At 35.6% G+C, this 24,350-nt stretch overlaps 1 protein-coding gene across 1 annotated transcript; it reads right to left on the reverse strand.

Annotated features, from left to right (window-relative positions):
- Nucleotides 1-2,025: 2,025 nt before the first annotated feature.
- On the reverse strand, nucleotides 2,026-23,826 carry LOC145671631 (E3 SUMO-protein ligase ZBED1-like). Its single transcript, XM_081740829.1, has 3 exons — nucleotides 23,777-23,826; nucleotides 21,622-23,224; nucleotides 2,026-2,253 (listed from the first exon to the last, which is right to left on the reverse strand). Exons 1-3 carry the CDS (start codon nucleotides 23,824-23,826, stop codon nucleotides 2,026-2,028), a joined length of 1,881 nt encoding a protein of 626 aa, XP_081596955.1.
- Nucleotides 23,827-24,350: the final 524 nt, after the last annotated feature.

Genomic DNA, 24,350 nt, shown 5'->3' on the forward strand with positions numbered 1-24,350 from the left:
CCGCCTCTGCGAATTCGTAGTGTTGTTTTTAGAGCCCTATATCTCCTTAACTAATAGTCCAATCTTCACGATTCAAAAACTAAACGACGTAGAAGATAACAGGGTCTAATGAATTAGCACACGTTTTGACCTAACACTGAAATTAACATCTACAGAAATTATTTAATTTGGAACTTTGCATTTCTTATGATAGAGTTTACTCGTATTTTTTAAAATAACAAGTAAACGGCTGGGATTATCGGAAAAGATGTCGTATAACTTTTTAAAGAGTGTTAAATTATCTTTCGTTTGTTGTGTAGTTCATTCAGATTGGTTAATAAACAACGAAGTTATGACAATTTAAAGATTCACGTTGAGTCGATTGATTTTCCCAAATTTCGAACGAGAGTTCATTTACCGTAATAAAACATCACTGATGGATACTGCATTGTACGAAACAAATCATTATCTTGTCATGTGTTCTTCATAAATCCCATTTTCACCAGAGCACAAGACAGCCTGAACCAGCCCGGTTAAATGAATCCAATATGGCGGCCATTAATTATGATCCATAAAGATAAGTCTTTTTCGAAATATTGATTGAAGTATCTAGATTTATAAACAAGTACGACAAAGTAGTAACAAACATTTTTCCCCCTTTCTTCTGCCCCACAAAGTAAGTATAGGAAGGAATGAACTCCAAATCACGTTTTGAAATACATCAAAAGAAAGAAATACATCTTAAATAATTTTATTTCATTTTTGCTTGTTTTATTCTTTTGAAGGGAAGATTTTTTCATGGGCGAAAAGATTGGCTCGGTACATTATACTAATCTTTTTTGCACAAATTCCTTGTACATATTAGTCCCTTTTTCTTCTGCTGAATATAGGGATTCAATTATATCACTGCTATAGATGATTCTGGAAGCAACATTAACAAGTCCATTATTTTCTTTAAATGGATTCCCCAATTCGATGAAAACTTCTTTCATCTATTCAACAGACGATTTAAATCTTTCTTGCATCGACGAGTAATCTTCATGGTGCTTATCATCAGGATCATATTCATTATATGACATTTTGAATTCATTAATTAGTCTACTAATTTCTGGTCCCTCTGCCATCCATTTGACAAGTGCATTGCCGTCGTGTAAGGGACTAATCGTCCCGCCATCCCCTTTTATAATTTTGTTATTTTGTTCGTGAGACTGATCTATAGCTATTGCAGAGAAAGGTCTTGATGTCTTTCTTATCACAAAGTAATCCATTTCGAAAGCATTCATAATTTCAGGATGTGTTTTTTCCAACTTCTTCAAATTTAAAATGTGAACGAGAAGACAACGAGAATAGTTTAGGTGGTCTATTGCGACAAACCATTCTGCCATTAGTTTTAGTGTTTCAACGTAGAGCTTAAAATTTCCGTGACACATGGCTCTGATGTAAATTGAGTAAAATCACGAGACGGTAATATATTATTCAGAACTTAAACGTTGGACACAAAGATTCCTTTTCAGTGCACCAGTCATTGAAAGATTGCCCTGATAAAGATTTATGATATCCAATTCGCAGCAAATGATGTAAAACTGTCAGAATTATCTGATGAGCAAAACGAGCTTTTGTAATGTGAGTTACTTTCAATAAACTGTCAGCAATTCCTGGTGTTGCTACATCTGACTCGCATAAAATTTCTACCCAACCACTTCCATCTAACGATTTGCCTATAAGATACAGGAAGGCTTGTTCGATGTGTAACCCTCCCAGCATTAGAATTTGATGATCTTCGCCATATAACTCTGGCCAATTCCATTGAATTCGTTTCCCCAAGGCAAATAGTAGTTGATCCATTAGAAGAACCGGAATTTGTCTTTTGCTGAGTTTGTAAGTTTTCGTACAACATTCATTCCGTGCAGTATCATAGCAACAGATTTAGAGTCTTCCTTAAAAAACTGAAGCAGGCAGCATATACTTCGCATTCCTACGGAATTTTCAGTTTTCGAGGCATGGTGTACAGATCAAGTGCAAGTAGTGTCATTTTGTAAGCATGCTTCAAACCAACATTCCTCGTTTTTTTTCTGCGAAAAGTCCATTTCGTGGAAGAACTTTCTCTACAAACTGCGGGTTCTGTTGAGGTAAAACTGGTTCCTTATTAGTGATATAAACAGGAGGTACTATAGCATAATTATCGGGGAGAGCAGGAGCAGTTCTCATATTTATATTCACATTATCCAGTGAGACATGGTCATGTCGAATGCCAGGGTTATCCTTAGAAGGATGCTGGAAAATAGAAATGCTCATACCGAGAAATGAATCCTTTGATATTGTGCTAGAAGGATTGTTGTCAATATTATCTAATGCTACAACGGTTAAAATACTTCGATGAAGAGTGGAAGGACACACCATTTCGTCACTTTGATTTATCAAGCACTGAGAAAGACTTGAAGATATTTCCTGTACAGCTGTAGACGATATACAAATGCCTAGTGAATGCAATTCATTTATGAGAGATTACGAGTTTTCACATAAACGCTCAGTCCAACATAGAGAATAAGAGGTGCCTCGTGATTGCATTTAAGCCTTGCTGCTTCTGTTTCAATATCGCCTGCTTTCTGATGGTGGTTATAAAATATAAGTTGACTAATAGCTGAAGTTGCTTGACTTGCTATCAGGGGTGACAGATGAACCATAAAGTAACATATTAACAGCAGCTATTAGTGAAGGAGGAACAGAATCTTCCTAGCAGTGATTCTCAAATTCTCTTGTGGTTGGCATATCCTTTCGAAGCATCTTAACATGACTTAGTGCCATAATATCTTCATCAATGTCTTTTTCCAGCTCACTTATTATGTCAGATCCTTCTGAAAGTAAAACATATTCTCTGCTGGACAGATGAGCTGTTAGCTCTGGCCTGTGACGAAGAATCCTGTCACGAAATCTTTACTATGAACTTTTATTTCTTCTGATTCAGGCTTCTTAATAATGGTCATTAACCGTGTTTTGTATCTAGGTACAGTTTAAGAAGATCGCTCATTTTGAAAACAAGTCCTTTGGAATCGCTTTCTCGAATAGATTCAGTAATATAGGCCTATGTAAGTACATCGGCAAAAACAAAACTTTCACATAATGTCCGACCGTTCTCTAGTTCATCTTCTGTGTGTTTTCTTTCTGCCTTATTATAAAAGCTAGATAAACAGTTTGCATGATACTTTGCCTCTTGAGCAATCAAATTCCTATAATTCTTTCATCACGTAACTTCCAGCGCACTCTGCGACACGAAGTTCTCTTGTGGCAACTAAGCACAATTTTTTCGCGGGTTTAGCACCACGCTCACAGAAAAAAAAAAAAACAGATTTCATCTTTCAGTGATTTATTTTCGGACTTACGCGTTCTTATCTTTAAGGAGCTTACTCTTCTTCTGTTCTTCGTGGATGATAAGATCTTGTGCTCAAGTCTGTCTAATTTGTCCTTACTGTAATGTTTATAATAATTTGTTGTGATATTTTGCCTGAAATTTCTCGAAAATGTTTGCCACATCATTACCACTTGTGGATTCAGTTATCAAAGAGCGTAAATAAGTTGGTAAAGTAGTTAATTTTGAAAAGACTTCCAGATTCCTACCTAAGGTAGAATATGCTGAGTTTCGTCTGCTTGGATCCTGATTGTCTTTGGGAACTACAAGAGACTTGGTATCACCCTTTCCGCAGAGTATGCACTTATTCCATTCTATTACAGAACTCACCTCCATTGAACTACCTCCAACAAGTTTTACCTTTTTTGAGAAAGTTGCCATTTTCCTACGATCATTAAACATGATCAATTTAGACCCACTTGATTTGAGACTATTTATCTTACTAAGTCAATAAATTAATTTGCAATACTTTAATTACAATAATTGTGATATTTTATACCTACATAGAAAAATGCATTTAGGACCCATGCTTAGTCTAGTAGCTTGCACGCTTGCCTTCTGTGCACGTAATTCCGGGTTCGATTCTCAATGGGGGTAGAGTTGAACGAAAGTGGTTCAACTATAATCGGATTCCACTATAATTAGTAGGTCCACGTCTTCTTTAGCCACCAAGGCGTAACGTGGGACGTTAAACTCAAACAAACAAACAAAAAGTGCATTTAGTATTATCAAAATTAATATTAAATAAATATTTTATCAAAAAATTTGACACAATACTTACATTTAAAAAAACTAAACTGAAAGCGATATTTCAAAGTAAATGAAGACTGTCGAAGTTGATACACAAGTATATAAGGATTAAAATAAATATGCTCTTTTCATGAATAAGCCTATATAAATGACTTTTCTCATATTACCTAAAGTGAGGGACTATTCCGATCGGGAATCGAGCTTGAACCCGGCCGGGCATTGTACCACTTAAACTACCGAGACCGTACACAATTTTTCTGCTGATGTTGATTCCTCTGGCTACCTCTTATAAGAAAATGGTTTCAAATTTCACGATTTGCAGAATAGATTCTTCGATTTAAATTTTTCTTGTAGTGAAGTGCTTTTGCTTTCAATACTAAAAAAAAAAAAAAAAGTTTGTTTTGGAAACGCCGGGTTCGATCTCCAGTCAGTCTATGTATTATCCAATGACGTTTTAAATCACCAAACATCAAGAAATCATACAAAGTAAAAGAAATCTTAATTATCGGTGCATTAGATAATAATAAACTGTATTATATAAAGTGATAAAACTTATCTGAATAACCATTTTATTAGAACTGGAATAGGCAGGAACAGCTTTACTAGTAACTTCTTTGTATTGACCAAATGCAGTTTCAATACACTCACAATCGTCAACTAAGTTAATCTGACTGAAGTCGTAGATGTGAGTTCACTCATCGAAACAAAACAAGCAGTGTTTCTTTCAGAAACATTGTTCCGGGGGGCACACTTAGTATTCCGGGGGAGCACTACTAATACTATTCTATTTATTATTATCTTATAGACGAATTACTTTGGTCTGCTCCGGAGGGGGCAGTGACCCCCAAAAACAGGTCTGAAAGAAACACTGATAACAAAAGACTAATCGGTGGCTTCTTGGTAACACAAGAATTGCGTAGGCGCCTCAAACTTCGCCTTTATGTGTGATTCCGAAATATTCCCGCCGAAACATTACACGGGATTTACCTCGCTGTTACTTTCAATAGAAATACTTCAAGAATAGTGCTGTTGTTATTACTCGAACTTTTTAAACACTCAGTTCTATCTGATTCCTCTGATGTATTTCGAAACATGATTTGAAGTTCATTCCTTCCCATACTTACTCTGTGGGGCAGCAGGATAGGGAGAAGAAAAACGTTTGTTATTACTTTCTTGTACTTGTTTATAAATCTAGATACTTCAATCAATATTTCGAAAAAGACTTATCTTTATGGATCATAATTAATGGTCGCCATATTGGATTCATATAACCGGGCTTGGTCAGGCTGTCTTGTGCTCTGGTGAAAATGGGATTTATGAAGAACACATGACAAGATAATGATTTGTTTCGTACAATGCAGCATCCATCAGTGATGTTTTATTACGGTAAATGAACTCTCGTTCGAAATTTGGGAAAATCAATCGACTCAACGTGAATCTTTAAATTGTCATAACTTCGTTGTTTATTAACCAATCTGAATGAACTACACAACAAACGAAAGATAATTTAACACTCTTTAAAAAGTTGTACGACATCTCTTTCGATAATCCCAGCCGTTTACTTGTTATTTTAAAAAATACGAGTAAACTCCATCATAAGAAATGCAAAGTTCCAAATTAAATAATTTCTGTAGATGTTAATTTCAGTGTTAGGTCAAAACGTGTGCTAATTCATTAGACCCTGTTATCTTCTACGTCGTTTAGTTTTTGAATCGTGAAGATTGGACTATTAGTTAAGGAGATATAGGGCTCTAAGAACAACACTATGAATTCTTAGAGGCGGCCATCTTTGATAGCCGCCATATTGGATTCTGGCCACCTGTCGAAATGGGGCCACTTCGATTCCTGCTTAGTTGGATCAAGGGAACAACACATCCGAGTGACACGCTTTTAGCACAAAGTGCAGGGTTTGGCCATTTTTTTGCCTTAAGCTCCCCTACTACAACATGAATTGGGACTTCAAATGGCATGCTTAGTTTCTCTGGAGGCGAGTGCTTTCTCCTGAACTTCCCTTGTGAGATACAGCCAGCAGTGCTGTTTTTGATGGAACTTTCAAGAGCTGCTCGAAACAATTTGCACAGCTATACACAGTTTATGCTGACATAGGGAGTTCAGGTGAGAATACAGAAATCGTACCAATTTTGTACGCACCGCTTCCTGACAAAACTGAAAGTACACTCATGTCCAAAATTATTGTCGCATATCTATAACTGTCTTCTTGTAAGAATATCATTTGATAATGATTTTGCATTGTACTTTTAATACTGATAATATGTGTATAATCGGGAAATGTATATTTGTGGTAAATTTCATAGGAAAAAATTATAAATACGAAAATTAGAATTAATAAAACAAAATCTATATATATAAAAGAGAACGCACAAAATCCTTTGTCCGCTCATCACGCTAATACGGCTGAACCGATTTCTTTCATTTTTGGGGGGTTGTTAGGATTTGGACCCTAGATGGTTTTTATCATATCACTTTAATTTTCAATTACCAGTGTCTTGAGATAATTGACCAATCAGGTGTCAATACGTAAAAAAAATCCTTTGTCCGCTCATCACGCTAATACGGCTGAACCGATTTCTTTCATTTTTGGGGGGTTGTTAGGATGTGGACCCTAGATGGTTTTTATCATATCACTTTAATTTTCAATTACCAGTGTCTTGAGATAATTGACCATTCAGGTGTCCATACGTACAAATCCTTTGTTATTAGTTCATCATAGGTATAAAAATAAACGTATTTATATGCAACCCGCATGACCCTGTGACTCGGCGGGTTAACATAACTGGCAGGCGCTATAAATCACTTGAAAGCGAAAAAGTAAAAATTATCTAAGTAACAAAGTTTATTGCGTTCCGGGGTGACCGCAGCGAAGCGGGGTGAACGCTGCTAGTGTTTGCTAAATGAATGAGAATGTTTTATTTTTGTTTTATAGTTCTTATTTACTGCTCTTTTGACATGAAATTTACTACATACTAGTCTTTGCTGATTATACACATACTAACATTATAAGAAATACCGGGCGAATTCGTTATCAAATTATATTACTAGAACAACATATTTATAATCATGTGACAAAATTTTGGACATGAGTGTACATACAGAGACCTGTTTACCTTTGTTAGGTGTTGGTGTAAACAACACGATCCTAAGGATCATCTAGTTTCTTTCATGCTTCTTGGCGTCCGGTAATGTTACATCTAGCAACTTTCTCTCAGGCTCGTGGCAGTCAGCACCTTGATATTGGCAATCAGCGCCAGCCGTGGCAATCAGCAACAATAATTGGCTGTGGCAGTCAGCACCCGTGGCAGTCAGCACCCCACCCACTCTTTATGCGCCCGATGTTGAATGAAAATGCAACGTTGCCATTTACCTGCACCCAGAACATAAATTAATGAAGTTACTGGTTGACATGGGGGCTAGCGATCGATACGTTAGCGTAAAAGACAGTGTGTGTGTGTGTGTGAGAGAGAGAGAGAGAGAGAGAGAGAGATTTGTTTGACAGCATCTGTTAGAGTTTAACTTTTCTTAACTTTGGCTAGAGACACTTCTTTAATATGTGAAAGGAGGACCTGTTCTATAATACTCCTCTCCTCTTATGCAACCAAAATGTTGAGGAGTTAGCCTGTACAGTACAACGTACAAGAGTCGTTGGGCTTGACTTAGAAGGGACATATGCGAATCGTGAAAGCTAGATATTTATGAAAATTGGTACCCTGACTAATTGTGGACTCTCTAATAGTGTTGTAAAAAAACGTTTTTTTTTCAATAAAAAACATCGTTCTTTTTCATGTTTTTTTTTCAAATGTCTGTTTTTTTCTAGCAACTATTATTTATTGATTTATGTTGCAGATTATTGAAATAATCAACAGAACTTGAGTCGAAGCCCTCGTGACTTACAAATCGTTTGTTTCTTTTTACCTATACGAGCAAAATTGTGTGATTATTCCTTTCGGACCCAGGTCATTTTTGGCGTTTTCCTACATTTTCAGTTAGTGACTTATTGCTCAAAAACCATTCATTCGATTGATATGGTTATGGCCTTGTTTCTTAGAAAATGGATATGGCTATTTTTTGGTGCAAGTTGCATTGCAGTGTTGCCAACGGGTGGGAAATTATTGAGAGAAATGTAGGGGTGAAAGTTTACAAAAAATTCCCGAACCGAATTTCAAATTTTTTGTATCTAGCACCACTGCTGCTATATGGGTTCAAGTCACCTAAAAAATTCTTTGGTGTGTTGACAAGGTACAGTGAAATCCTGAAGTCACTGGCTTTCATTCAAAGAGGGAAAGAAAAAATTCTGTCATCATACACATGAAATTTTGACACTTTTTACGCCTCAGAAGCAAAAATCAACAGATATGCCGGGGCTACAGCTTCTCTAATTATCCTATCGAAATTTTAATGGTGTGTTCTGTAGGGCAAAGAGAAGGCTTTCACGTAGTGGTACGTTTGTTTCAATGTAGCCAGCAAGAGAGTAATAATAAAGGGGAAAAGGGAAATTTTCCGAATTTCTCACCTAAAATCGGGAATTAATTGTTTTGGCTGGAAACACTGCCGTCAGACAGACGAAAGGTATCTGAAAATAAACCTTAGTACTCCAAGAATATATCCTGCAAGTATCATGGCGATATCTAATAAAGCATGAAATGTAAAAAAATCTCACATTCTACCTCAGAAATTCACCATTTTCTTACCACTTACAGAACATGGTTTATTATAGACCTCAACTGTACTTCTCCTAATTATCCTGTTGAAACTTTGTATATGCCTTGTGTAGGTCAAAGACGAGATTCCAGATACTGGTACGTTTGTTCCGATGTAGCCAACAAGAGGGAACTGAATAACGGACACTAATGGGACATGAATTTTTGTCCGTTACTGAGAGGTGTCCGTTACAGAGAGGTTCCAGAAATTTAATTTCTCACACGGTAATTATATGTAATAATACATAGTAAATATATTATGTATGAGAGTAAATACGTAACATTCAATATAAAAATACTCTCGTACGTATTTGACTTACTGGGAGGAATGAAGGAGAAATTAATTTATGTTAAATAATATTATTGCTGGGGAATGAGTACAATATTCGTATATTGTAAAAGTTACATGGGAGGCGAAAGCAGAAGGGAAAGCGTTTTTCATTTATTTAAAATATTCAGAACCTTTTCAAAAGATGGAACTAACTAACCGAACAAACTCTTTTGTTTAGCGAAAAAGGCATGCTTTTTCCTCTACAAGGGTAATAAAACTCATTAGCAAGTGTTCTCTGACAATCTTCAGTACGATTGCAAAAGAAACATGTGTAAGGGGAGAGGGTGTTTGTGAACTAGCACGATATCTTTATTGGCAGAATGGATGAAAAAGCAAATTATTTGGAGTGCATATGTTTATTGACAGCCATATCACAAAGAATATCATAGGAAGCCGGGAAAACTCCAACCCAGACTTGCTCCAGTATCATAAAACAAAAATGTGGTTGGAAGAAACGTTGGTCGTTACAAACACTGTTTGTTTTATTATGTATGAAATTGTCTTGAAAATGCAAGGCCCAGAGGAAAAAGGACTAAATTTGTTAGAGAAGGGAAGATCTTTCTCATAGAATTCTTGGCCATACGACTGACCTTGCATGAATGTTATTGCTTATTGAAAGTTTTCTAGGATTTCCACCAGAAACCAGGTTTATTGCGGGCAGGAAAAAAAATCAAGTTCAGCTTGAAGCTGTTCTGTTTGATGGTTCACCAGGTCTAGACTCATGATAGATACACTTGTGGGGAAAACACTTTTCTGCCTACTGTAATATATCTCAGATACGAGAATAATTCCTGTCCGTTATGAAGAGGTTATTGAAACGTTTGGGGAAAAAGAAAACTGTCCGCGTCCGTATCTGAGAGTGTCCGTAAAAGGGAAGGTTTTGTTCCGTAAGAGAACATATATTTCTTCCGGCACAAAAAAATCTGTCCGTATTATAGAGATGTCCGTTATTGAGAGGTGTCCGTTAAGGGAGGTTTCACTGTAATAGAGACAAAACAGATAATTTTTCCTAAAGTTCCTTCTAAAATCTGGAATTAAAATTTTCTGTAGCTGGCAAGACTGCTACCAGACAGGCGAAAACTATTTTAAATTAAACACTGGTACACCACCAATATATCCGACAAGTATTATGGTGATATTAAAGGAACAAAGCTTCTAATTACCAAAAATATATTACGGTAAACATAAAAGGGAAATACTAGAAAAATCAAGGGTTAGAACCTAAATACGAATTTTTCGTGCGCCCCCTAATTACCCCATTGTTAGGATCTGTACTTGCGTTTGTTAAGTAAGGACAAATGTTCGATTGGCGTAAGTTGACTTGCACTCGGACGTATAGGTACGGGTTTATAAACAAAAATCTCGAATTGTTTGCCCAAATTTAGGAAAGTTTTAATTTCCTCAATTGGAAACACTACGCGTAGGCCCGTCCAATTGATATCAACAGTTAGGTATCCATCCGAGGTATCTATCTGCCAAGTCTTAAGGAGGTCTTTCTACAACGAAGGAAGCTACAGGGAAAAAAGAAGTAAAGGAAATTCGAAATTAGAAAATTCTCCAATTTTTGACTGGTATGAAATTTGAGAAGGAAATTCGACACCAGAAAAAAAAGAAATTAATATGATAAACTATGGTACCACTTTGGCCACCTGGGCCACCTAGTGTACATTTGATTACATTTTTTGTTTGACTACTAATCCGTGTTGTTGTAGTTATAGTCTCGACTAATAATAATATCGTTGTTGTAAACAATAACTTTATAAGGAAAATTTTCTCTCCTTTTTACATCTTAGTCCCAACACTGTTGGTGAGAAATGCAGGGTGTTTCAAAATGAATATCGGAGTTTTAAGTCTTCGTAGTACTTATTACATTTTACGTACAATTATAATTGTAAGCAATGCATCAAGTAAAAGGGCATCTCAAACAGTCTTTGCTACAAGTGTTCGATGTGAGATTCATTCGTCACACGGTACACATCTAGTCGATAGGCGAGAAAGGCCCATAAACTTTCCGCTATATAGCACAAAACACATTCAATTTAGGGGAGTCTCGTTTCAACTGTACCATCTACTGAGGATTTGCTGACGGCCAGATGCAAACATTATGAGTGTTCACATTAGCTCTTAAGTGAAATGTCGATTTATCACTGGAGACGACACGAACTAGAAAATCTTCATTGTTATGCAGCAATATTTCACTTGCAAAATTGGCACGTAAACCGTAGTCTGTAGGCTTTAGACCTTGTAGCAACTGCAAACGATAAGGACGTAGTTGCAAGCGTCTCCTTAATATTCTTCACACAGACGGTTGCACTGTACAGATTCAGTCTTTATTAAAACACAAAAAGCTTTCTGCTCTCTAGTCTCCATTTTTGCTACGTGCTCTTTCTAACGGCAGACAGAAGAAACAATGCATATACATGTGTGCGTACAAAACTGTTTGACTTGCTCTTTTATTTGATATAATATTTATAATTGTAAGTTAATTGTAATAGATACTACAAAGTTTCAAAACACTGATATTAATTTTGAAACACCCTGCATTACTTCAAATTGAATCATCCTATATTCATGTCTTGTATATACATATACAAGAAGTGCCATTATTATCAACTACTAACTTTCATCATCATACACACGGTCGGTCCTAGACAATTTGTCGCCCCGTGCAATGGCATAATTTGCCGCCTCCCCCTTTCTCCAGAAAGAACAAATCTTAAAAGTCATGATTTTAAGTATGCTACTCCAGCATGAACAACGAAGGGGAGGGTAGGTGTAGTCGTACTCAGGAAGGCTTAAAATACTTACTAAAATGCAATCCCGTTGTGTCTGTTTTTTTCTTTAAATATTAATCTATTATGTTAGTGAAAGATAAAGCAAACACACCTGCAGAAGAAAGATGGTAATCCTTTTTATAGAATTCATATAGAATTCAATATTGAGCTTCAATTACAATGTATCGGTTTGCAATTCCAGTGCAACTAGTTCTTTTTTCTTTATTTCTTGATTTTTTTTCTACATCTGTTAACATTTTTTTTTTTAAAAAACTTGTTTCTATCTTCAATGATAAGGAACTTGTTTCTGACAAAAACAAGACTAGGTATATTGCTTACTATACAATACAAGGTATATTGCTATATTCTTTGAACACTATTTATGACGAATCTATTTTTTAAATTGTATCGAGTATTTATCTTCATTATTTCGAGTTACATTTTAGTGCCTATTTTACTACTTATTTTTTAAATTTTAAGTGCCTATTTTCCAAGTTTTTAATGCCTAAACATCCGGCCTCTATTTATAACAGATTTTGCCGGACCCTCCAAACTTGCCGCTCCATGCAAATGCACGTGTTACAGATATGGCAGAGCCGACTCTGCATATCATACATATCTAGTCGACAAATTATTTATATATGATATTTAGAAAAATACTATTAGGCGAATTAGTATTAGTTTTTACCCTTAGACAAGTTATTTTAATTTTATGCTGTTCGTGACATTATTTTCGTACATATTAAAGGCCTGCTTTCGCGAAAAAACAAAATTTCATTTCTACTTTTATTTCTTAGTTGATATTGATGAAAACTGCTGAAACCCGAATTGTTAATAGGAATGGTATTCATGTAAATTGTAAAATATTTGTAGCGTATCAGTATCTAGCGTTTAATTTATGTTGCATTTTACGGTGATTACACCTACATAAAAATATTTCATACTTAAATAGACGTAAGATGCATTACAAATGACTATTTGAAAAAAAAAAAACGAAATTTAGAAAAAAACGAGAGGCAATGTTTTTTTTAAACGTACATTTCTGAAAAAATACGAAGTTTTTTTTTCTATTTACAACACTACTCTCTAATCATCGTGGTGATAATCACACGGTGCGAAAATGCCTTGCTTACCTGCTACGTATAACGCATATACCAAGCAATGACCAGGAGAGGCTGTGTCGAGTTATACCCCCAAAACGCCGGGAAAAGGGAAAATATGAAAAATGTGTGCAGGTAACCTGGAGAGGGACACGTGACCAAAAACATGGCAATAGTGTCACACAGGTAGTGTTGCCATCCTAACACAAACTTATGGTTTTTCAAATAGAACGTATATAATTTTATGGCATTAAAACAATTGGCATAATACGTGAAAGAAAATAACCAAATGTGAGTTATCAGTGTTGCCAAATAAGGGAGATATGAGGCTCCGAAGTTGAGAAATTAATAGGGTCTGTACAATGAAACGAATAAATATACTACAACAATAAGAAGACTGCAGAGTCTGCATCATTGGCGACGTTTGGCATGGGATATATATATATATATATATATATATATTAGGGATGGCCAATTCCGGAATTTTTACTTTCCGGAATCCGGAAAGTAAAATCGGAAAATTCCGGATTTCGGAAAAATTCCGGATTTCGGAAAAATTCCGGATTTCGGAAAAATTCCGGAATTCGGAAAAATTCCGGATTTCGGAAAAATTCCGGAATTCGGATAAATTCCGGAATTCAGAAAAATTCCGGAATTCAGAAAAATTCCGGATTTCGGAAAAATTCCGGAATTCGGAAAAATTCCGGAATTTGAAAAAAAATCCGGATTTCGGAAAAATTCCGGATTTCGGAAAAATTCCGGATTTCGGAAAAATTCCGGATTTCGGAAAAATTCCGGAATTCAGAAAAATTCCGGATTTCGGAAAAATTCCGGAATTCGGAAAAATTCCGGAATTTGAAAAAAAATCCGGATTTCGGAAAAAATTCCGGAATTCGGAAAAATTCCGGAATTCGGAAAAATTCCGGAATTCGGAAAAATTCCGGATTTCGGAAAAATTCCGGAATTCGGAAAAAATCCGAAATTCGGAAAAATTCCGGAATTCGGAAAAAATCCGAAATTCGGAAAAATTCCGGAATTCGGAAAAAATCCGGAATTCGGGAAAAAATCCGGATTTCGGAAAAATTCCGGAATTCGGAAAAATCAGGAGCTTAAAAAATCTGGATTTCGGTTAAATTATCACTCCAAGTCTAATCTCGAATATATATATATATTGTGTTTCAAAACAACAACGACAACATTTGGGAGGTGATTCTTGACACCAACAGACCAACTTGGGCATAGAAAAGCTTCCTTTTGGAGCTATGACCAGCCGAAAATTTGTCGAAGAATTGGAAGGATAACTATAATTTGAGAATAAAATGTCAGATCAAAATCAGGTAAAACAGAATGCCCATTATTTTAAATCATGGATTTCACTAATACACAATTGAATGTGGTGATGGTGATCCCGGAAGAGACTGAAGAATTCTTGTTGTGTTTTATCCAACACTGAATAAGGAAAATAAAGCCCTATCAAATATGATATTTCAAAAACGGTAGTACATCGTTTAAGTTAGATCACTGTTAGAATTCGAAAAAAGCAGAGAGAGACATGTTTGGCTGATCTACTTTGTCTCAGTACAGAATAAATTCTTGGAGAAGAATATTTGCATCCGGTGGATACATGCTTTATGTGTATGATTTATCATTTACAAAAATTATTGAAATATGTAGGGCTATGATAAATAGGAGTTTGCAGCTTTTTTAAGTGCAATTATTAAGAATGTATTGTATTTTAAGAACAATATACCTAATTAATTTCTTTGATCTCTCTTTTTTAATGTAGAATTTATCTTTGGTGTGCTTACATTTTTAAACTAATGCACTATTGAACTTTCTATTATACGACGTTTTTACCTTCGTTAATACCTTAATGTCTTTTTCCTCTTATCTTGAAGTTTCCCTAATTGAAGTTTCATAGCAACGTTTCCTTCTCGGTACCCTTCTACTTAATATGTCTTACGTTTGCGGTATCCTGAATGATGGAAAAGTTGAGAACAGTGGCACCGTGGCAAAGGCGAGAACAGGAGGCAGGTGCCCGCGCCCAGCTCCTTCGAGAAATGTTGAGTTGTAGTGTAAATCATGTAATATGATACAAAATCACGCTTTTCAGGATAGAAAGATTTTCTGCCCCTATAAATTTTCCTCCCTCTCCGCTTTTTCTCCTCCAAGAAATTAAAGCTGGGGACGTCACTGTTAAGAACCCTCCAGTGAGTTCCTGTATCCGAATTTAAAATACAACTGAATATTTTGGGGATAAGAAATAGTTATTGTGCCTCAATGAAGTGGAGAATACAAGTAAGTTCACTATTGGTGGCTACGTTGGTCTTGTAGAATTAATCTTAAAACTTCTGCCCAGAAAATATCACATAGACTGGAACTTGTAAATGTGAATTGAAGTTGCTTATACTATTTCTCGAGGCAGTCTCATGTCACGTTCTTGCATTTGGCTGTTAACTTCTTACTTCGGCATCGTTGGTTTCTATTCCCCCGTCCCCCCACTATTAGAAAACTGTCTGGATTACTTCGTTATGCGTGGTACGACTCGTAAATACGAATTTTGAATTTTGTGTCATGTTTAGATGGTAGATAAGGCTTCATATAGCCTTAACCTCGACATGTAAAACAAGTCGAAATAAATAAATCGAATCTACTTGATGTCCTTATACGCTATTGATTCAAATTAGTTTTTTTTAATTAATCAAGAAAAGGAGTTCTTAGCTCTTGAACACTAAGACCTCCCTTTTTCCTTAGCCCTATAGACCCCTTCTTCCTTACAAACAATAAAAATAGTGAAATTTATTAAAAGGCACTTTAATGTCGACCTATCTACAATCTGGTCGCAACCTCATACCAGTTGAGAATAAATGACCTAAAAACGTACTTATCGTTTACGGACGAAAAATGGACTCTACTCTGTATGTCTTTGAACATTGATTTATCACATATAGTTTTTACTTGACCGATACATCTATAGTTCTAGTTTTTCTCTCAAAGAGGAGTACGTTAGTTCAGTGATAAAGCACTCATTTCTGGTGCGAGGAGTTCCTTGTTTGATCTCAAACCATGAAAATTTGTAGCGAATAACATTGTGTCCGTGAGTTTTGTCAGGATTTACTTGTTTCCTCTTACACTTTCATTTCATGAACTATATTGCAATAATTAGTTTTCATTTATCATTCATCACCATTAGCCTAAATGACATAAACGTAAGACTTTAAAGGCATCATTTCATTTCAGTTTACCTCCGAGAGTTCTTTGTTTAGTTTTACGTCTTACAGTTATGCCCTTTAGGCTAAAAGAGACGGATGATTAATGAAAGTGAATGATTGTAAAATTACTTTTTATGCGCTCTCAGCAAGAATCAAATCCGGGACCACATACACCAAAAGTTCATGCGCGGCCACTAGACCAGCGGGAAGGGTTCTCGGAGAGTTTATTCTGTATTGAGACAAAGTAGATCAGTCAAACATGTGTATCTCTGCTTCTTTTGAATTCTAATCATGTTCTTATAATCGTTGAAATATTAAATCCTAATGCGAATATTCGGACCCAAGAGTGATGGGAATGAATAATGTCAAAAACTTCATAACGAGAAACTGCATAACTTATACCATTTACCAAATCAAGGGTAATCAGGTCTAGGAGGCCTCAGGTGAGCAGATAATGTAGCCAAAATGGAAGAAAATAGAAATGAGATCAAAATTTTACTGGAAAGCTAATCAGAAAATGACCATTAGGAAGACCTAGGTGAAGATGGGAGGATTAAGATGGACCCAACAGAAATAGGAACACAAAGTACAAACTGGATTCAGTTGTCTACGGACGGAAGTAAATGGAGAGCTTTTGTGAGCGGTATTGAACCTCCGGGTTCCATAAGCCAAAGGATTAGAAATATTGTATTTCATTCTTGTTTATTTCCCTCCTTCAACGTTTAATAAAATACCCCAGGAATTCTCCAGTTTCGTTCGGGGTCACACTTGCGCCGCTGCTATGCCACATTTAATTGTGTTAATGGTAACTACGATTTTAAATAATGGATTTTAATTATTTCCTTTCACCCGACTTCGATCCGACATTTTGTTCTCGAGTTATGGCCGTTTTTGCATTTTTCCGACAAGTTTTCGGCTGGTTATAGCGCCGAAAGGAATCATTTCTATGCCCAGGATGGTCTATACTTTTCGTCTTATCTTGGTGTCAGGAATCACCTTCCAAATGTTGTCGTGTTGTTTTGAAAACAAATGAAGGGTACAGGGAAAACCATCAGTCATTTTTTTCTTCGAACATTTAGTTATTTGTGCCAGTTTGTGCAACACAATCCTATACTGATCCAGAACTAAGAAAAAAATAACATTGTGGTAAACAGCTATTAACACTTGAAGTTTTGGTGTATAAGGAGAGGACATGGAGTGTGAAAAATTAAAGTTCCGTTTCATCTGCTTGAAAGATAAATGAAGTATAAATCATTTTAAAGATTTACGGAACAACTAAATCCCCAAATCTTTCAAATATAACATTTTCAGAACCTCTTATTTGATTGATACTTAGGTAGACAGTACTGCAATCAGAGGTAGAGATTACAGAAAACTAGGCATGTTATTACCATATGCACATAATTTATTTTACTAACAAAACAATTTCTGGAGTAAAACGTTAGTCTCAGTTATTGTTGTTATAAAAAAACAGTCTGGATGATATTAATTTCCTGTTACGTGTCATATAAATCACAATTAAAATTGCCCGTGTGCAAAAATAGTTCGCAGAAGCAGTTTGACTGCGAAATTTCTGTATGGCTTAAGAAGCTCGAAGGTTCCTTACCATTGAAACAAAACGTCTCCATTACATAATATTCTGTGATAAGCTAATGAAATCTGGATAAACATTACAGAATTCACGAAGTTCATTGCTTATAGGCCTATAATGCACCCGTATTCTTAGTGTTTCTCAAGGTCTCCTTTCCAATTAATTTTCGAATAGAACTCTAAACACGCCATTCAATCTTCTATGGATGCAACGTATCCTGTTCATCTTACCTCGATTTTATTATCCATATGATATTCGGTGACCTACGACAAAATATAGTTAAGCGAAAATTAAACCTTTAGTTTAATGTCTCGAAGGTTGAAATTGCAATTGAATGGTTATGAAAAAATTGGTGGAATTAGAAAGTGAGAGGAAACGGGAGTACCCTGAGAAAACCCATGCAGATGATATCGTCCACCACGAACTCACTTGGCCTGGAATCGAACCAAAACCTCTGAACCGGATGTAAGTGCTCTACCAACGAGCCACCACAATATAGTTAAGCATTGTGTATTTTTCTAGAGTTGTTCTTCGATTTGTCTCGTTTCGCGCTAAATATTTTATCCCAAACTTAGTTCTTTGGTATTTTTAGTTTTCGCGCTTCTCGGTGCGTAAGCGACCAATTATTACGTTAAAAGAATACTATGGGCAGGATTATTTCATAATATATCATTAATTTCTTCGATATTGACATACTAGCAGCGTTCACCCCGCTTCGCTGCGGTCACCCCGGAACGCAATAAACTTTGTTACTTAGATAATTTTTACTTTTTCGCTTTCAAGTGATATGATAAAAACCATAGAAGATTGCAGTAAATGTTAACATTATATCGCCTGTCATTTATGTTAACCCGCCCCGCTTCGCTGCGGTCACCCCAACCCGCCCCGCTTCGCTGCGGTCATCCCGGAACGCAATAAACTTTGTTACTTAGATAATTTTTACTTTTTCGCTTTCAAGTGATTTATAGCGCCTGTCAGTTATGTTAACCCGCCGAGTCACAGGGTCATGCGGGTTGCATATAAATACGTTTATTTTTATACCTATGATGAACTAATAACAAAGGATTTGTACGTATGGACACCTGAATGGTCAATTATCTCAAGACACTGGTAATTGAAAATTAAAGTGATATGATAAAAACCATCTAGGGTCCACATCCTAACAACCCCCCAAAAATGAAAGAAATCGCTTCAGCCGTATTAGCGTGATGAGCGGACAAAGGATTTTTTGTACGTATTGACACCTGATTGGTCAATTATCTCAAGACACTGGTAATTGAAAATTAAAGTGATATGATAAAAACCATCTAGGGTCCAAATCCTAACAACCCCCCAAAAATGAAAGAAATCGGTTCAGCCGTATTAGCGTGATGAGCGGACAAAGGATTTTGTGCGTTCTCTTTTATATATATAGATATATATATTTTCCACTATTTTTTATTTTTTCGCTAACTTGTTTCTATTACTATGCTTAGATATTAAAATGTATTCTCACATTATTGTATAGTTTCCACTAATACAGTCTCGGTTCCACATAATGTATTTTGATTATCTACGAGTATCTATGTTGTTCCAGACCGAATTCATTTCCATCTTCAGTTCTTTTGCACTGACAATTAGTTTATTCCATTCAGTGGCAGTTCTTTACAGGGTACGAAATCATTTACAAATGATGAGTGAAAATACTATTACTATTTTCTTCTTCTTCTTCTTTTACTTCTACTACCACCATCACAACAACAACAGCAACACCAACATCACTACCACCAACAACAGCAACAACAACAACTACTACTACTACTACTACTACTACTACTACTACTACTACTACTACTACTACTACTACTACTACTACTAATAATAATAATAATAATAATAATAATAATAATAATAATATGTTTCTTTGAGCTTCCACAGGGAATTAAACCCGGGACCAGAGGCACTGTAAGTACGTGCGCTAACCAGTCTATTAACCACAAGATCCAAACATTTCTTACTAACATTATGTAATTAATAAGAAGTAAACTGTTCTTCCAAATAAAATATATTTATTAGTGCCTGTAAAATTCCATAATACAAACTTTGTGACGAATACTTATTGTGTTAATTATACCAAAAGTAAACATTAATTATAAGATAATACTGTAGTTATAAATTGAATGTATATAAGTAATGTATAATCGATTCTAACAGAATCATACTCAGTGGCGGATCCAGAAGGTATAAACTGGAGGGGGCTACCAGTTCTCAGACTATAATACGTATACCATGATTTTATTATAAACTTTCAAACCATATAAATAATAGCTTAATTCTTTTTTGTCACTCAGAAAACTTGGGGGCAAGCCTCCTCCCGGCCCCGGGCTAGATCCGCCACTGATCATACTGTTACTAAATTTGCTTTGCTTAAATAAGCCTTGGTTTTAAAAAAAAAATCTTATAAAAGTAGATTAAAAATATTTTGTAAATGAAATTGTTATTATTAAAATTTGTAAGAAAAATTACATATTTTTAGTGAATGTTATAGAAATACACAACTTTTATTACTTACTTATAATAAACATAATAGTAGAATTTTAACTTAATCAACTCCATAAATGTATCTTTTAAAAAACAAGTGTTTGATTTTTAAATGTTTTAACCTTGTCAACCTTCTTTCCACAAAATTTGAAATTTCAACTCTGATTAAATGTAGTGACGACGAATGCTTTACTGTATAAATTTTATTATAATAGGCTACTTCACATTATGTAATAAAGGAGATTGCTATTCCTAATCACACCCTTGCAAATATACAACATAGACGAAAAGAGTTATACTACATTTATACCTGGGGATATAGACACTTTAACCTTAACTATCTCCTAGATTTAAACAATTGTAATGTGTACAAACAAATCAGTAACTTTTACCATAAAAATCAAACATAATTCTAATATTTAAAGTACAAAAATGACGGCAACAACGAATAAGAATATATATATATAGGGTGTTTCAAAACAACACCGACAACGTTTGGGAGGTAATTCTTGACACCAAGATAAGACAAAAAGTAAAGACCAACCTGGGTGGACAAATGCTTTCTTTCGGAGTTATAGGTTGACGAAAACAAAATAAAGAACTTTAAACGTCCATAGCCCCAACACTATGGAACCTACCGTAGTCTGGTCAAGACTTCACTTAGGAACTAGTATATGCGCTATTCAAATATTCATGTTTCAGAATCCTGCGGTACTCACGCAGCAATTTTTGGGAGGTAGTTGGTGAGCACTTCAAATTATATGCCCGTAGTCAAACTCCCTCTATAAAAATTGTTGCGTAAGTACCGCAGGATTCTGAAGCATGTATTTTTGAATAGCACATATATTAGTTCCTCAGTGAAGTCTTGCCTCGACTACGATAGGTCCCATAGTATTGAAGCTATGGATCTTTAAAGTTCATTTTTTCATGTTTTCGGCAGCCTATAACTCCGGAAGAAAGCATTTCTGCACCCAGGTTGGTCTATACTTTTTGTCTTATCTTGGTGTCAGGAATTCCTCCCAAACATATTCGGTGTTGTTTTGAACCATCCTTTATATATATATATATATATATTGACGTATCAAACGCTACTTCGCATCATAAAAGTATACTGAACCTTGGATCTTCAGAGAGATATAGAGAGATGCTACATTTTTATATGCTACTTTTCCATGTTCTTATTCAAAAAAATTATTATGTTTGAGTGATCTGGTGTCAGCCTATTTCTTGAAGCACTAATTACCTGTCCTGCTGTTGAAAATACTCTTTCTGAAGGTACCGAAGTTGCTGGAATAAGCAAGTATTTTCTAGCAATGTGATAAAGGCGTGGCAACCTATGGCAATTTGCAGACCACCATTTGAGTGGATTTTCTGAAATTCGCAGAGCAGGATCAGCTAAATACCATGTCAGTTCATCAACTGCTGCTGTTGTTCTTTCTTTGTATGCAGATCCTAATAAGAAATGAAGTCCTGTTTCAACGAATTCATCTCCTGCACATTCTTCTATACGCTCTGTCTCCTGCAACATGTTCCTCACCATATTGTGTATGTCCTCACGACTCTTCTCGTCTGTTATAAATGGCAATGTTTTATAACGAGGATCTAATAATGATGCTATAATGAATGTAGAGTTCTCCAAAGTCATTCTATCGAAACCTACACGTTGACGAAGATCTTGGGCGATTGTTTGTTTTATACACTTGATTGCATCACTATCTGCGCCATCTGGAACTAAGTGAACACTTAGCAGTCCATACACAATGGGAAAGACGCTCGATATGGACACATATTCTTGTCCTGACAACACTTCTGTAGCTATTTTCAGAGGCTTGAGGCACGTTACCAGCTCTTCGATACCTATCCAACTTTCCTCAGTTAATGCTAATTTTTTCGAGTCCTGAACTTTCGTAACAGACCTGTCTGCTAGAATATCAACAACAGCCCGTTTCTGTTCAAGCAACCTTTCTAGCATATCATATGCACTGTTCCACCTTGATTTTACGTGCTGAATAAGTTTATGTAAAGGTAAATTTAATGTTGTTTGTCGTTTTCTTAGCTCACGGGATGCAACAGTGCTGTGCTTGAAATGCTTCACAATATCAGTTGCTTCATTTAATAATAATGTCACAGAGGGTAACGAAAGACCTTTGTTTACTGCAAGTTGTAGAGTATGAGCAAAACAATTAACACTTTTATATGGAAGTTGTTCACAAGCGTTTACTATGTTAGGGGCATTGTCGTGCACAATGCCAATAACCTTATCGGATATAGCCCACTTATCTAAAAGACTCTCAATGTGATTAGTAAGATTTTGGGATGTATGTCTTTCTTCTATCACAATAGATTCTAACACATATGTTTTTAATTGCAAGTCCTTTGTCAGTATGTGGGACGTCACTGTTATGTAAGATTCTGTTGTTCTTGATGTCCACGAATCTGTAGTTAAAGATACGAAATCTGATTCTGAAAGTTTTTGAAAAACTTGTTCACGAACAAAATCATAAAGTTCTTCAAGTCGACGAATGATTGTTTGCCTGGACGGTATTTTATATTTTGGTTCTACGTAAAGCATAAGCTCTTTGAAACCTTGACCCTCTACGTGAGATAAAGGTAGCAAGTCCATAACGATCATTTTAGTAATTAAGGAATCCAATTGTTGGCTTCTCTGGGTTGAACAGGGTCGATTCAAGTAACTTTGAATTTTGGTTTGCTTCTCGGATTTAGGAAGCTGACGACGTTTATGTTTGTTCTCAGATCCAGATGGTGCTGTTGTTTCAATGCTTGTCTCACATACATCAGATTCTTCCCGAGGGCCTGAAGCAGGACTTGGGGACGCCAGAAACTTCCTAAAAGTAATAATAATAACAGTAATGTATTACTGTTATCACTAAAACGAATTAAATTATATACTAATGTTAAGAACATTTTTTTTTTAAAAAAAAGCAACATATTATAAAACTGATACAATTGATTTATACACGTATTCTTTAAACAAATACTAGTTCAAGTGGTAGACATTGGCTTCGCATTCGCGAGGTCGTGGGTTCGGTTCCAGCTCTCGATCATCCTGACTTGAGTTTTCCAGGGTTTTCCTCAGTCCTACCAGGTAAATGCCGGGATGGTACCTACTAAACAGGCCCTGGCCGATACTTTCCCAAATCATTTCCATTGTTATTAGATATCCAGTATAAAATGACCTCTGAGCTGTATCTGGTGATTGTTGAATAAATAAATAAAACAAATATGAGAAACACTACAAAACTTTGATAATGAAAATAAAAAAGATACAGCGTTGGAAACATGAAAATTTCGATTTCATCTATGTAAGTCATCTAATTAGAGAACTAAAAGCCTTAACAAAGCAGTATAAGAAATATATATAGAACTGTTTTCAATACTGTAAAACAGCTTCCTTAGACACTCTGAGATCTAATTCCATTATCCTCATAGTAAATGTATTGCACTTGAACAGATGCCGCGGTCAAAACAACCCCTAACCACAATTTTGATTTGTGCATTATATTATTTTGTATTAGATCTAAGTCTTCCTCTTGCAATTTGAATAGTTAAAGGATTAAAAAGCGTTGAACGTTTAATTATTTTTGCACTAGAATTTTTATTTTAGGGTTTTTTAATAATATTTCTTTATTTAAAAACTTAATAGTGTAAAAGCTAGGAAAAAATTTGAACTGACCGCAAATTGAACCTGAATTTATGGCTTTCCCTGTTACTGTTCACGGCTTTCTCCCGATTTTTCTGCATGCTATCCAGCGTTGCCTTATAAACCTATCTTACCGATATGGATACACCATTCATTTGCCGAACTATCAAATATTTGAAGTAGCAATATCTGTGACACAAAGAAAAAAGAAATGAAGTCTTGAAAAATTACGACAACCGAGTATCCTAGTCTTGGCTTTCCGTGTAAGTGCTTTACAAACTGAGAACTGACATGGAAAGACAAAGTCCCAG

This window comes from Thermobia domestica, chromosome 15 (assembly GCF_964235325.1).
Source record: "Thermobia domestica chromosome 15, izTheDome1.hap1.1, whole genome shotgun sequence".
NCBI classification, from domain to species: Eukaryota; Metazoa; Arthropoda; class Insecta; order Zygentoma; family Lepismatidae; genus Thermobia; species Thermobia domestica.

Bases quoted from the DNA above. Each gene is read 5' to 3' on its own strand.
- LOC145671631 (XM_081740829.1), bottom strand. From the start codon at position 23,826: ATGAGGATAATGGAATTAGATCTCAGAGTGTCTAAGGAAGCTGTTTTA. The intron at 23,225-23,776 runs GTATTGAAAACA...TATTACTTTTAG, and splicing joins TCTAAGGAAGCTGTTTTACA to GAAGTTTCTGGCGTCCCCAA. The intron at 2,254-21,621 runs GTAATTAGTGCT...TCTATTTTCCAG, and splicing joins TATTTTCAACAGCAGGACAG to CATCCTTCTAAGGATAACCC.